This window comes from Lycorma delicatula, chromosome 5 (genome assembly GCF_047948215.1).
Source record: "Lycorma delicatula isolate Av1 chromosome 5, ASM4794821v1, whole genome shotgun sequence".
In the NCBI taxonomy this organism is placed as follows: domain Eukaryota; kingdom Metazoa; phylum Arthropoda; class Insecta; order Hemiptera; family Fulgoridae; genus Lycorma; species Lycorma delicatula.
Window position 1 is genome coordinate 145512390 of NC_134459.1, and position 16103 is coordinate 145528492.

The 16103-nt window shown below is 28.3% G+C and overlaps 2 protein-coding genes across 3 annotated transcripts in view; one reads left to right on the top strand and one right to left on the bottom strand.

Moving 5' to 3' along the window:
- The window catches only part of Nup154 (nuclear pore complex protein Nup154), a 68634-nt gene extending 63943 nt beyond the window's left edge, over positions 1 to 4691 (bottom strand). Inside the window, exons 1-2 of one of the 2 annotated variants that reach the window (XM_075367257.1) lie at positions 4623 to 4691; positions 1865 to 2026 (exon numbers count right to left, since the gene is read on the bottom strand). In XM_075367257.1, the coding sequence (XP_075223372.1) occupies positions 1865 to 2021 (157 nt within the window). In that variant the 5' untranslated portion in view covers positions 2022 to 2026; positions 4623 to 4691. Of the gene's footprint in view, positions 1 to 1864; positions 2027 to 4040 lie in introns of both variants that reach the window. The other variant, XM_075367256.1, reaches the window with a different exon arrangement.
- A 4093-nt stretch (positions 4692 to 8784) lies between these two features.
- On the top strand, positions 8785 to 13332 carry LOC142325761 (uncharacterized). Its single transcript, XM_075367792.1, has 3 exons — positions 8785 to 8934; positions 10837 to 11028; positions 13138 to 13332. The coding sequence occupies exons 1-3, from the start codon at positions 8785 to 8787 to the stop codon at positions 13330 to 13332; spliced, it is 537 nt and encodes a 178-aa protein (XP_075223907.1).
- The last annotated feature ends 2771 nt before the right edge of the window (positions 13333 to 16103 follow it).

Below are 16103 nucleotides of genomic sequence, written 5' to 3' on the forward strand. Positions count from 1 at the left end.
CAGCCTATATAATATAATATATAAGCTCTATATATAATACCATAATCATTACTCATATATAGTCACCATATAATTAATTTATCATATAGTAGTCAATGTAAAAAAAAGTTTTTATGTTGGGTCTTCTCAGTTCTATTAAAACCCTTGACCTTTTCATACAATCCCACTTTTGTTTTCGTGTTTCTGTTATTTATTTAATCTAATGTTACTTAAAGTTAATGTAATGCATTACATTACATTACTGGAATGTGAACGTAATGTATTCCTCGATCTGTCTGTACAAGTTGATTTATACCATTACTTTGACACCATATCTGGCACTGATTTAACTGATAATAGTGCATGATTACTGATATCCCCTCCAAAAAAAAGCTGTGAAAAATCCCCAAGTTGTGCCGAAAACAAACATCATTTTAAATGCTTACAAAAACAAATTACAGAGTAATAAATGGCATTGATTTCAGATGTCATTAATAAACTGCTAACATAAATGGAAATTGTGCTGCTCCAGTATATAATGTGATTCATGAATATGAATCTACTAATGAATTACAGTTTTCTAAAAAACCAAAACCCCACAAATCAGTTGAAGAAAAACTTGACAATTTCAATAAAAATGCAGTTCATAAAAAAGCACATGAATTTTATTTATTGAGAAATGGTTTAATGAAGTGTTATCTCCTCTAAAAGATAACTCATGTAAATAGGAAAGAATTCCAGCAGTGTCTTGGAAAAAAATGATGTAAAATGTGGCTTGGTTCAAAAGGAGTGATTTATGAAGAGGATGATCTTAAGGTCAGATAATTGCAAAGGATTTCGCATATTAAAAGTAATTTTAATGTGTATAAAACTAATGAGTTAACAAGATCCAGTGGCAAAAACATCTTCAGTTACCTTCCTATTGTTGTGTACCCAATTGAGTTAATTTGGGTTCAAATCAAAAGTTACGTATCGTCAGAAAATACTACTTTCAAAAATCCAATGTTAAAAATTCACGCTTAAAAGCCATCCATAAAATAGGCCAGCAGGAATGGAAAAACTGTATAAAACATGAAACACATACTGTTGAACCAAATTATTAGAAATTGGATAATATAATAGAAAACAAAATTGAGCCTCCCGTTGTATCTCTTAATACTGACAACATTACGGATTTCTCGCAATCAGATGATAAAAACTGAATTGAATTTATTATCTGTTTATTATCATAGAAATTTAATCTAACATATTAGTGAAATTTCACTGCTTGTGAACAATTGACAATTTCGTAACTTTTAAAAAACTCAAATAAAATGTTTTAATTTATTTAAATTTAAAATATAATAATGCATGGTTACTGAACATTAATGTTGTGTAGTTTCTTTTATATGCTTCAGGATTTACAGGAGAAGATTATGAATCGGCCACCTGAACACTCATATGGCAGTCTGTTTACTTGAACTCTTAAGCTAACTAAATAAGATATAATTAGTTAACTGTTCACACAGAATACTTAGTAGGCCTATTATCAACGTCAACTCACGTTAGAATACCATGTATTACTTTATTTTATTTTTTTTTATGTTTAACAGAGGTTAAACATAAAAAAAATACCTAGCAATGGACCCAGAGGGGTCCACTGTTAGGTATTGCTTCAGAGGATGAGATGAATGATTTGTAGCATGTGTGAAACTGCCTGTATTCATATTTATAAAACTAGTCAAAAAATTTTAACTTACTTTTAATAAAATTTACAAACCCATTTTTAGTTTATACAGCAATTTTAAAAAGTTAGCATAAATAAGTGAAAATGCTGAACTGAATAAAATACAGAAAAAATAATAATAAAAGACTATAAAATATATTTGATTTAAGTTATACTCACTTTGGGCAGTGATTCTCATCCTATCTATAAGCAAAGGAAAACTATTGTCTTGAGTAATATGTTTTTCAACTGTTTTTCCAGCTAACTCCAGAGCTTCCATTTGAACCCGAAATGGGTCCACAGGAGGGACCCTTTCACCAACTGAACTATTTAACATTGTTGCTGAAACAAAATAAGTGAATTACAAAATACTTACCAACAGCAATACCAAAAAAAGTATTCATCCTCAATTAAACTTTATAAAAAAATCTGATTCACTCATTCCTGATTAGACTATACAAAAAGTTAAATATTTAAATTTACAGAATATATGTACTAAGATGTAAGAATATGTTATTAGTATTAGTTAAAAACCAAAATATGCAAAAATTATAACATGCTAGTGCACTTCCAATGCTACAATATTAAATTATGTAATAAGCATACACTCATATACTACATATGATATAAAAGTTGAAAAAGAAACTGCAATGAGCATTGTTATATAGCTACTTAAAAATATTCAACATTAATTTTAATATACAAATGCAAAACATTCTTGTTAAAATATTTTCTACATGCATAAAATGGCTGACTAAAATTAAACATATTATCAATATAAGATGTTCCATTTTATTTAATCTTGTATCAACATAAGATGGGATATCTTATAGAGACAGAATCACCTATATTATAAAATATATACCAGTGTACACGCACGCGCATGCACACACACATATTCAAAGTTTAATATGACCAAGTATATTAATACACCAAGTAATTAACTGATATGCAATTATAAAATTTTGATAAAAATTACAGTCTAGATAAACACATTATGTTATGTTTAACAATAAACAGCCAGAATCTGGAGTCATACTAAATCAATAGCAAAACGCTACCAGAACATGAAAAGTTCCTGAAAAATGTAATTTTCAATGAACAAGAAAAAATTCATGAATGGGTCCAGGAACTCTTTAAAAAAGCATGCTAGTTACAGATTCCTTCAAAAACCAGTGCATTCTCATGGATAAAAAACCATTTACAATGATTTGGTAATGATTTAAGGTGAAATGACAACAGCTTCAACCCCTTGAATGTTTGGTTAATAAGCCATTCAAGGGTTATAACTACAGAAAATCAAGTCTGGTTATTTTCTAAAAATTTATTTATAACACCACCTGATAAGATTAAGAAAGTTATTTAAGTTGAAGAGTGGTTCTAGCTCCTCACTACACAATACCCCAGCAGGGCATTATCGTGTAACATTCATCTTACAAAAATCAGTGAAAAACTGGTTGGTTAGGAAGATGTTTATGGGAAAATTCTAATAATAACCAATGATCCACTGCACAGATTTGGTATCATCTCATTTTTAAGGCCAAGCAAAAACAATGTTGTTTGAGAGATGGGAGGTCATTTTGTCACCGAAGACCTCTAGCCAGCTTTAAATTGATTAAAATTGAAATACTGCAATATCAAAATAATTATCAGGCAATAATGAAGTCTGATGGCTCTCATGACTACAACCAGCAAAACAAATTGAAATACCAAAAAATAATTTTTTATTAAATACTTACATACTCTTTAAATTACACACTGTCAGCATATTCTACTTAAAGTTTCATTTATGACAAAAATGTTCATTTGTGTTAATTTTTTTATTCCTAATACAAGAGTAGAACAGATTTTAATAACACTTTTTGCATGAAAAAATTATAGAACTTTTAATTACATAACACCACTTCCAAGTAATTTAATGTGCTGACCACAGACCTCAATAATGCAAATTAGCGATTCAAAAAATATAATTATATCACTACAATTACAAAGATAAAATTATTTAAATTTAAAATTAAATAACACAATATCAATAATATAATAATCATAAGGTAATTCCTATGCATTTTTATGAAATATCGCACATACTGAACCAGGTTTTGAGACTTCAAGATTGGCAGATAACATACCAGTATGAACTAAAATTGATTAGAATCACAATTTTTTCTGTTAACAATGTTACTAACATCATTGAATATACGAACATAGCTGTGTAGTCTTTATTTCCACTGACATTTAAGTAAAAAATATAATATTACATTATTTGGGTTACATATTTATAGTGAAATTTATTAGAACAGCTTAAAATTGGTCTAATGCTAAAAAGTAATGCTTTAAACAAGTCAATAATACTTACAGAATTGCATTTATAACAAATTAAAATTGAAGTGACAACTGGTGCAATCCTACAACTAGGTTACACAAATAAGATTTAATAAACTACCAACAACCAAACTGCTACAACATAAGATATGCTCTTAGCCCCCAAGTAAGTGTTCTGATTATTTATAGTACAAGTATTGCAAGCAAACAACCCAAAATCATGTATAATTTCTTAACTTATTCCAGCAACATGGAAATGCCATCTAATTAATTTAAAGATTTAAACTTTTGCTACGTCTGATTATTAACAGTAGAGACAGAACTTTCTTGAATAAAAATAAATACATAAAGTACTTTCACGCTTTAGAATATTCAAAAAATAATACTCAGATCAATGAAAACAGTCAAAAGACATGAGGGATAAAATCCCCTCCACTTGTTAACTTTTAAATGAAAATTATGACTTTCAACACAAAATTACGACGTACAAAACCAAAATAGGGTCACCAATTTAAGCATTATCAAACAATTCACGTTAACAAACAAATAATGTCAAAAGTTTCGGTTGTAGTTATCACGAAAAATGAAAATAGTAATGCTTAAAGCAGAAACTAACCATCAAGCTACAGTTAACGGCTCAGAGCAAAGCGGCATTCCAGTTGTGTCACACTCGGTTAGCTTACAATCCAAAGAGATTAAGGCACTTCTTTATTATTCAATCAACAGTTAAAAAATAATACTATTGCTGGTTCCATAAAAAGAAAGCAAAAAAAAAACACCGAATTGCCCTCTCAAAAAATGAATTATGATTTTATCAATAAATGTCTTTAAATGTACTCTAGTTTTAATCAGTTTAATAAAATTTCACACTTGAATTAATTGCCGCTATATAACGGTTCTAACTTCAAATGCAGATCTTTAGTTTTTTGAATGTATAAACTGCATGCTTGTTTCTCATTTATAGTTTGAAATAAACATTTATTTATAGCAGTACAATGACTAAAAAAATATTTATTTTAAATATCATATGACGACCAACTAACACATGATTTAACCCTACATCGTGCAATATCTTGGATATAACAGCATTATTTAACTTACGATACTAAAATATTTTTCAAGTATTATAAGCTGTTAAATTAAAAATTGACAGAATGCAAAATTAGGTATAGTTTTATAAAAATATATAAATTAAAAAAAGTTATTTTTGTCTTTTTCTGTTAAATTTTCTCACAAAACTAAAAATTTTCAGTAACATTAATATAATTTATCATACCACCGTTTTTATAACACACCCGCATGAATAGATTAATACATATAGAATAAAAGATAAATTATATAGGAAAATAAAGGTAAATCCAAAATATTTTTGATTAAAAATAAAAAATGAGACTAAAAGAAACTGAAATCTTGATAACTATTATCTGAAAATTATTCTTACTGAAGTAACTGACACTTTTTTTTAACCTCCAGGACCACTGTTTTAGGTACTGCTTCAGAGGATGACATGAATGATTTGCAGCATGTGAAAATGCCATGCCTGACATTATAACTCTCGCAGTTATAACCCAGAACTGCATTTCCCAATCTTATTAAAAAAAATTTTATTTAAATAAGTAGATCATTAATAATTTAACAGTAATAAAAATAACACACCAAAAAAGTATTTCTATCTTTAATACTGTTTACATTTACCTTTCTAAGCTTCTTTCTTTAATTATCTTTTTTTTCCTTCGGCACCACTGTTAGGTATTACTTCAGAGGATGAGATGAATGATAATTTTTGTAGCATGTGAAAATGCCATGCCTGATCAGATTTGAACCTGGGACCTTCAGATGAAAGGCCAAGACGCTACCTCTCACACCATGGAGGCCGGCTTTATTATATGTTGATGTGTTTCAGGATAACTACTCCATTGTAAAAAAACCAATTGTACTCTACATACTCTATACATTAAAGAAGTTACATAAGACAATACCAAACATATGGTTTAATAAACAATGCATTTTCAGTCAAGAGTACAATAACTTTTGACTAAGGAGTTATTCTGAAACGTGTCAACATATAATAAAAGAAAGAAGCTAAGAAAGGTAAACAGTACACAACATAGAAATCATAGTGTTCTTAGCAGAAAATATAATAATAATTATTATTATCTTAATAACAATCTCAAAAAAGTATTACTTATTTTATTATTTATATTACAAATTACATCAGTAAAAATAAATGTTTTCACAAAATAGAATAAATGATCCTATATACTTAAGAATTGTCTAACAGATAAAAAAAAACTGAACAATGTTCACCATTTGAGCTATTATTTGCATTATCACCACTGAAATATAGAAATACTGGAATGGGCACGGCCTATGTCCAATGTGAGCGGAAAACGAACGTGAGACAGATAGATTTAGAGGTATGGTTTTCATTGTACCACAGTGCAGCGCATGCCATTGTACCTAACGTACTGTCCCTTCAGAAAGTGAATCCATAAACTTAGTTAATATTAAGTGATAAAATCTCATAATTCTATTTAATTAAAAAAATTTCAATGCTTATGAATATTAAATAAATGTTGAATTAATCATTGTATCATATAAATTTTTTTATAAAAACTTTCTACAATAACATGAATTATGAAAGATAACTTGTGATTTGTGATGAGAGAGATCGTCACAAAATTTTTGAACGAACTGTAGACAAAGAGAGGTATACCTCTAAATCGGCTATCTTTGTTGGCACGGATTTCTAACGCTAGTGCCCATTCCAGTATTTCTATATTTCAGTGATTATCACCTAAAATAACCTATAACCACAAAAAAGATTAATTCTAGACCATAAGAAAGATGTGGAATAACATTATTGTAAATTACATAATAAAGAAGTGATACTGAAAAATATGGTACAAACTTCTTATACACTGCATATAGTATATAGTAATCATAACTGCTTCAGTGGCAACTGATGTACATTGTCAATTAATACCATCAATTAGCATCAATGTTAATTGTTATAAACTGACTTCTGTAATTTTTATGTAAATTTGATCCATTGCCACATGCAATGTTATTTCTTAGATTTGACGAGGCTCATTAGTATAAAATACTTCCCCCCCTCCTCAATGTTTGCCATGTTTTAAAGTTTCATAATTCATTCTTCTAACAGAGATATATTGAATGCCATGTTAGGGCAAACAACAAGGCACAACTTGCAACATGTACCATACAGTCAAATCACACCATTTTTACTAACTTCTTGAAGTATGATATTACTTTCAGTGACATGGTGGGATTGGGAATGAATTTTCTTTATGTTTTGAGGTATGAGGATTACAAAAATAAAATCCATTAATAAAATTCTGTGACTTGAAAATCTCCAAAACTACTAGATCAGTTTAACTGAAATTTAGATGTGCTGTGGTAGTGTATCTGACGTAATGTATGTGAAAATTTGATGAAGATTGATTGAATCGTTCTTTAGTTGTGCTCAATTTAAGGTCACAACAGACAACATAACCTCAATTTGAGTTTATGTTGACTGTGTAGTGGTGTGTTTTCCATATGCGGTTATGTAGCACTGAGCGAGTTGACTTCATGCTTGTATATAGGGTCTATTCGTTAGTCCAATGTATTGAATGCTCCTTTTCCTAGAGCTTATTGTTCCTGTGATCCAGAATGCAGATGGAGAGGTTTATTGTGAAGACAATTGCTTAGTATCTCTTATATAATCCTGTATCTTGGTAAACTAGTCTTATTTTGTATAAATTACTGTAACATCTTTTAATCATCTATAGCTGAACTTGTTTTTTTTTTTAAGTATTAAATGCTTCAATTAATTTTTACAATTTTTAACCAGATGTTGCCATATTTTATAGTCACCTGCTAATATTGTGTTTATTATTATTTTTCATTAATTGTTGGCATTTGCTAATAACCTTACACTTTACTATCACCTTTCCTTACCTATTTTCTTGTAAATGTTAACTGGTACGCTGCACTAGTCTTCTCATAATAACTACTGCTAGACAAAATAAAAAAAAAGAATGAGTCAACTACTTCATATTATATAATAACAACAACAACTGAGACAAAAGATATTTAAATATTACTTCTTTGTATTCTTTTTTGAAAATGACTAAAGTTTTTGTAACCTAATACTAATAGTAAAATTCATACCATTAAATAAATTTAATTTTGTATAAATGAGGAATCTTTATAACACTGGTGAGGTTACTAGAATTTTGGAAGCTATGTTGTAGCTACATCTCGCTACAGCAGCAATTAAATACATTTACATTAAAGTAGCTGATGGGGATTTACGACCTGCCATTTATTTCCAGCACTTGAAATAAATTAATAATATTCAACTAATATAGATCATATAATTATTAACTGTAACTGTAAAAGATTGATTCTACTGGATGTCTACATTTATTAGCAAAGTAAAACTGGTTTATTAGCTTGAATAAAATTAATTAATAGCTTTTAGTTAATTCACTATTAATTATCATTTACAGTTTTCTGAGTAAATTAGTATTGCTAAGTAATATGAACGGGTTTTGAATAAGAAAAGAGTGTTAAGAGGGTTAAAACCCTTTCCTTTTAAAACCAAGCATTTTTAAAATTACACAACAGAGGAACAAATTATATTAAATAAAATTATTGAAAAAATAGTTGCTAAGTAACAATTTATCATTTGCTCAAAACCAATTTTTACAAAATAAAAATTTCTGGTAGCTGTTTCTTGTATTTTGCAAAATTTATATAATTAAACAAAAATGGATGACGATGATGATGATGAAAAGCAGGAAGCAAAATATGAATTCTCAGAAGAATCAAAATTAGATGAAGATCATTTGTTCTATTTGCAGTTTACTAATAACTTTATAAGTAACGTCACAAGGCCAAGGGATTTTGATCACTGCACAGTAAATATTTCATTAACTTATTTATAGTTTTTATAACATAATCACAGTCTTTTTAGAATGCAGATTCAAATTAATAAAAATTATTTCTGATTTTTTTGTCTTTGAACATTTTGTTGGGATTTGTGTACTCCATATTCATATGTCCTAAATTCTGATATATTATTTTTTTCTAATTTCACATTAATATCATCTTGTAAGGTTATTTTTTATATTAACTTTTATCAGAGTATTTTTCAAAATAGAAAGTGTACTATTGTAAAAACCTTGTAAAATACCTTTATAGTTTTTAAAATCTTTCTATCTTTAAATTTTCATAAAATTGCTATAAACATTCTTGCTATAAACATAATTGCTATAAACAGCTTTTATATTCTTAGTTTTACACCTATTTAGTATTTGTAGATAGATTTTAAAAATAGCAAAAATATAAATCTTTTACAACCAACACTCATTCTAATCATGTCATATCATATGTCTTTTGTCCACAATTCTAATACATTGCTATGATTTATACTGGCTCATTTCATGTCAGTCAAGTAGAACATTTCTATGAATGTAAAAATTCTTTACCTTATTGAATCTTTAACAACTCTCTCTCCTGTAATTTATTTCATCTCTTTCCCACTATATGTAACATTTCACAATCTCATTATGGTATTTTAATGATATAAAGTATCTGATATAAAGTATAAATATCTTTATATACAGATGTCTTTCGTAGTTTGTTTCTACCTGTAATAATAGGTTGACCCCAGACTAGTCACTTAATAATGGATGACATTTTGTAGCGTATGAGAAAATACCATGCCTGATCAAGATATGAATGCCAATCTTGACAGGGATTCTAATAGTCTGCCGCCTTGATCAGCCTCTGTAATCTTTTACTTTTTTCTGAAAAATTTCAGTTTTTTTACATTGTTATTTTAACATAAATTTAGATTTGTGATTATTAGAACCCCTTCTGGTTCAAATGTGTATCATAATCTGAACAGTCTCTAAATTACCCTTGTAAAAAACTTCTTCTTCATCTGGCAACAATTAACTAAAATTCATGTAGGTCTATAAAATGATATAGTAGAATAAATAAGAATAAAAAAAATCATGAGTAATATATAATATGCATAAAAAAATAAATATAACATAGAAGGTTGCTTTTAAAACTGTAAACAAAACACACAATATTACACACTACATATTAACAAGACCATGCATAAAAAAATAAATATAACATAGAAGGTTGCTTTTAAAACTGTAAACAAAACACACAATATTACACACTACATATTAACAAGACCAGTCACTTAATGTACACAAATCAAACAAAACTGACTGCAACAAATATTATATTTGGCAGATTGAATGTTCATTTAATTAAGATTAGAAAAGAACATATCCAAACATAATTCAAAATTATTGTATGAAACATAATTAAAGTATATGTAATATTAATGTAAAATTAGCATGTCTTATTCTGACTGTTCTAATAATTTAAATTGACAATAAATGGAAATAAATTATTAAATTTCATTTACAAGCTTCACATACATTATCTGACATGTAAGTTTTACACGTATAACAAAAACACATAAACTCTTGTAGAGTTCAAATAATAAGACATTTACAAACAGAGTAAAAGTGTAAAAAAACACATTACATGAATTTGCTTTTAGATCACATTCTAAACTGACTACAATGGGCTTAAAAATTTAACCTGTTTTTAGTCAGTTATACCTCATTTAAATCGAAAGATTGGCCAATTCTAACAATAGCCATAAATTCTCATCACTTCAACATCATCATTTCAACAGTACACATTGATTAAAAACTTCAAGTTTTTAAGATATTTAGACAAAATTCTTTTGCATAAAATATTATCTAATACTTAATATTTATTATTTACAGAGATGGCTGGAAAGACTTGCTGGAGAACCCATGTATGGGGTCGAAGCAAAACGAAATCGCAACATGTACTTGGCTATGTTGCTCTGTGCGATGCAGGATAATAAAGTTAAAGGTCCATTTGCTTCATTTCCTCCACCTGGACCGTTAGCTAATGCAGCAGTTGCATTTGGACTGACAAGTCCTGAAGATGATGTAAGTGTATATATTATTAATAAAGCTAAATATTATCCTCATTTATTTATTTTTCATAAAAAAAAAGAGCAACATATCACTATTACTCGACTTAAACACTATTACTTGCAAAAAAGAAATTCTCTTCCAAAAGGGAATAGTGCCTAGCGTTGTTTTAAGATTAATAATATGTGTCAAATGTGGTGTCTCTGATTTTTATTTTATTACAAATCAATCTATATTTCAGGATATTCAACCTTAATCATAGCAAGAGCAGAGGAACCATCAGGTGATAAGATGTAATTCACCACCTGTCCTAATAGCAGGATTGTTTTCAGCTTAAAGATATTAATTTTTTGAAAAACAGAAATGAGAAATGAGGAAAATTTGATTGAACTAAATTTTAAAAATCCACTGGTTACCCTAAATTTTTTTTTATAAAAAGTATCATAAAAATTTACTGCTATGCATTTTTATGATACTTTTTATATCCCCTCATAACATCTTTTACTTACTTTTTTATCACACCCTTTGATACTTTTTATAACATCCTCTTAGCAATTAAATAAAGAATGCTCCAGATGTAAAAGTCCCTGCATTGTTGGTTCAGAATTAGCAGGATCCAACCAACATCCACAAAATGAAAGGGATGAAGAATTAGGGAAGAAGGTGAATGGTGAGAAAGAGAATTTACAAATGGAGGAGCCTAGCGTGAGATAAACATTCCCATCCAAAAGGACAGGAGTAGAGCTTCCCTTATGATCTGCAATTGCATGGCAAAACTAAGGTATGTTAACCGGACAGGAGCACCATATTACTGAACAGCAATTTTGAGTGGATCATAACTATGCTGCAAAAATTGCTTTTTTTCCAAAAATTAAGGAACCATCCTAAAACAGATACAAGATTCTAAAGGACAACCTTGCCCATCTCCAGAATTATAGTATGTAGAAGTATCCAACTGAAGTACTAATCAGTCATCTACTTCCAGCTGGAGGTGGTTGTTAACAATAGCAGTTAATGTTAGTAAAATTATCACATAAAAAATGTTCAGACCATCCCCATTACGGATAAGTTGCTATTCAAATTAATTATTTCTATTTTAATATACATGGAACATAATAATAAATATATATATATACATATTTTTTTTTTTAGCAGCAATAAATGTAAAAAAGGACTAAAAAGAAACAGTGATAACTGCTTCTTCAATTTAATATATTATAAATATCTATAATATATTTGTTAAATATTTTGCATAATACTGATTACATAATCAGTAAGACAAGTCCAAAAGGATGTGTTCATTTTCTGTTGCAAGAAGTATTTCTTATAATATTTCTTTGAATGCACAGGAATAGCACTACCATTCAGTCAACATAACATTTCATATTCAGTATTAAATAAATTTAATTGGTTATATTGTACTTTTCATTTCTTAATTTTATTCTCTAAGAAATGCCTTTGAAATAAGATGATAGATGGCTCTGGCCAAAACTAGTGAGATAACTGATCAGATGAATGGCAAGTATTTTTCTTTCTAGAATAAACTTAGGCAGCAATATAATCCAATATTCAAAAACGTTTAATTTTTGCACCAATGTAGTTTTATACTACTAGACTGCTGGTATTGTTTTTCAGTACCAAGAAAGTATACATATTTAAATAAAATTACAAAATGTCTGAAGATGGTTTCTGTTAGAAAAAAATTGATTCATAGGCAACGTAATAGGGGGTTTTTACTGTCATTGTATATTACTAATACTTAGTATCTTTTTATTAAGTAATAGCAGAATTTATTGAAATTGCTGTATGTACATCTATTTTGTATACAGTGTTGCCTGGTCTAAAACATAAAATAAAAAGAATTCACACATAATTTAAAATAGACATTGAATAACTCATATCCAGTTTAAGAAATAGACATAGAATAATGTGCTGACACCCTGCAGTCAAAGATATCTTAAAAGAGTTTTATTCATTATTATGTCTCTTTCTGCACTGTATGAGATGAAAGTTTTTATACCTTATTTGGTGAAGTGAGTAATGTAACAACATTAATAATACCTATATTGTTTAATTAATATGTACCAACTATTTTAATAATAAACAAATTCTGTTTATTTACAGGATCAAGGGTCCATGATGTTCGATGAGACTGATAGAGAGCTAAACATGTCAGAGTATCAGTATAAATCAGAAGATGGTAGAACTTATCTTGCAACATGTGCATTACCAAATAATGGAGGTGTATTGGCTTTTGTAGGGCTATCATTTGGTGGTGGAGAAGGCTTTTGGATTAATAAACAAGGAATGCAAGTGTAAGTAATGATTTAAATCGTATATTTTTTGTATTTATTCAGATAATATGTCTCTGGGATTGATTTAATTGAATCTTTATATTGTGATAAATTTTACAGTAGTAAATTGCTGATTACCTTTTGTATTAATTCTTCTGGTCTAAATTGTACCAGAAAAAGATTTTAATTTTAAAGTCATATTAGTAAAGGGGGGATTGGTAGGTTAAGATCAAGAATGAAGATGTCTACCTGCAGACTCACTCATAACTAGGCAGTTTTTTAATTTATTACAGTAAACTTTAAGGTAAAAGTTGTAAAAATCAACCATCTTCATTCAATAATAACTCATTTCTTATAACAAACTTCCATAAAGAGTCTACTTAGTTGAGTGAGCTATATACAATAAAATATTATTTAACTGAAGCCAAGCCAACTGTACAAATAAATAAACTCCTATATAAATTTTGGAATAGACTAAAATAAACAAATTCAAAATACTCCCTTACAATAAAAAACCATACAGAAAAAACTATCCAAAAATGATTGAAAAAGATGAGGATACATATTTATAAAAAAATAAATACAATTTAAATCACATTACTTTTTGAATAAATCATGAACAAGAAAAATCCTTTAAAACCTAATCCAAACATTGGCCCCATATGACAATAATGGAAGATAAAGTTGTGGTCTTCAATAGCAATCTGTGAAGAAACTTCTTTTAGGTTGAAAGCTAGCTCAGTTCAGTTAAAAAATATTTACTTTAAGAACTGCACTGTAGTTGGTGTAAACTTCATCTACATTAACAAATATGGTGCATCACCATAATTCAAACTGTTCTAAAGTAAGATTTTATAAAATTTCATCTTTTTATACAGGTCCGTATCTGCATATGCTTGTCAAAACTGTAAAATATTGTTAATAATTTGATTCTTAAAATCTTGGCACATCTTTTTTACAATTTACAATTTCATTAACTGAATCACCTTATTCTTATCATTAGTAGTAAGCTATACACAAAATTTAGTACACCAAATCAAACTAATTAATTCTTCAGTTAATCTTAGTTTTGTGGCTATTATTGTAAATGACCATTGACATTTTACTTTTTTCAACTCTCTTAAATGAAAGTTTTCAACTGCTTTACAAATTTCATAAAAAAAATTTAGGCAGACATTTAGGAGCTACAGTGCTACATAAGAAACTTCCACAAGAATGTTTGTAGTAGAAACTGGGCTAAAACTAGGAATTACATTCTGTTTTATTATTGTTATAAATGGTAAAGAAGAAACCAAAAAACAAAAGCTTTTAATGGAGAATATTAAATGGAAGGTGGCAAAAGTAATTTTTAAGCAGATATGGTAGGAAGAAGACTTAGAGACAGGTAAAACAAATATGGTTAAATTGTGTAAAGGGAAAGTTGAAAAACAGAAGAGAGGAGGAAAATGTTTTTGAGGAGAAATGACCCAAAGAAAACATTAGCTGCAGGTAATCCAGTAACAATTGAATAAGGTAAAAGGGCGATGAAAACAAATCCTTCATGCAAACTAAATTGTCAAATACATTCATCTTTAGTAATCAGATATGGTTAAGGAAAGCTGGTCCTATTGAATGTCTGCAGGTTTCCTACAAGAATGAATAATGTTAATATATCAGGTAATAACCCACCAGGTTGGTCTAGTAGTGAATGCGCCTTCCCAAATCAGCTGATTTGGAAGTCAAGAGTTTCAGCATTCAAGTCCTAATAAAGACAGTTATTTTTATACGGATGTGAATTTTTATTTTGGATACCAGTGTTCTTTGGTGGTTGGGTTTCAATTAACCACACATTTCAGGAAAGGTCAAACTGACACTGTACAAGACTACACTTCATTTACACTCGTTCATAACATCCTCATTCATCCTCTGAAGTAATATCTAAACGGTAATTCCTGGAGGCTAAACAGAAAAAGAAAGAAATATATGTCAATGCACATGACTTACATCCCTTACTCAAATTTTACAGAAGATTGGTATGATTTTTACAAATCATGTTGAAATAGTTTAATAAGGTCATATTCAATTTTTAATCAGTTTTATCAGAAAAATTTATCAAGATAATATATTTTGGAGATCTGAATGAAGCCAGGTGTACAGCTAATCCAATATAAAAGACAAGCAAGAGGATTTTCTTGTTCGAGTTCATAATTTTCAGTTGTCAAAATACTTCTATTTTTGATATATTTGTCTACATTTGGGAGGCAAAACAAAATAAAAAAGTAAATTTTTTATTCTCATTGGTACATAATAAATACATTATACAGATCATATCAGGAATGAGTAGAAATGCTATTTTATGGTTAAAAAAAAGGAACTGCTCTCTAATTATCTGGATGGATTAAGAGAAAAAGTAATAAAATCATGATTAGAATAGCATCACAAAATTCAGTTAATTATAGACTAAAAATATCTTTGATTAAATTAATTATTTAGAATATAAAATAATAACAAAAGTACATAAAGATATTAAATATAAAATAAACAACAAAATAAATCACAATTGGGGAGGTCTTTTAAATGATTTGGTCATTTCAGAAGCATAGTAAGATACTTTCTCATAAGCAAATGTATTGATTTAAATTACACGAATATAATTCTGTTGTCTGGTTTGATAGAGGTGAATGTTATTTTTTAAGAATAGGTGACATTTTTAAGCATTAAGCAACGGTTGCACATTTATAAAAATAAAAACAATTAAAAATTTCAATTTTCTAAATCTTAGCCAACACAATTCATAACATGGGTGCCAAATAATTA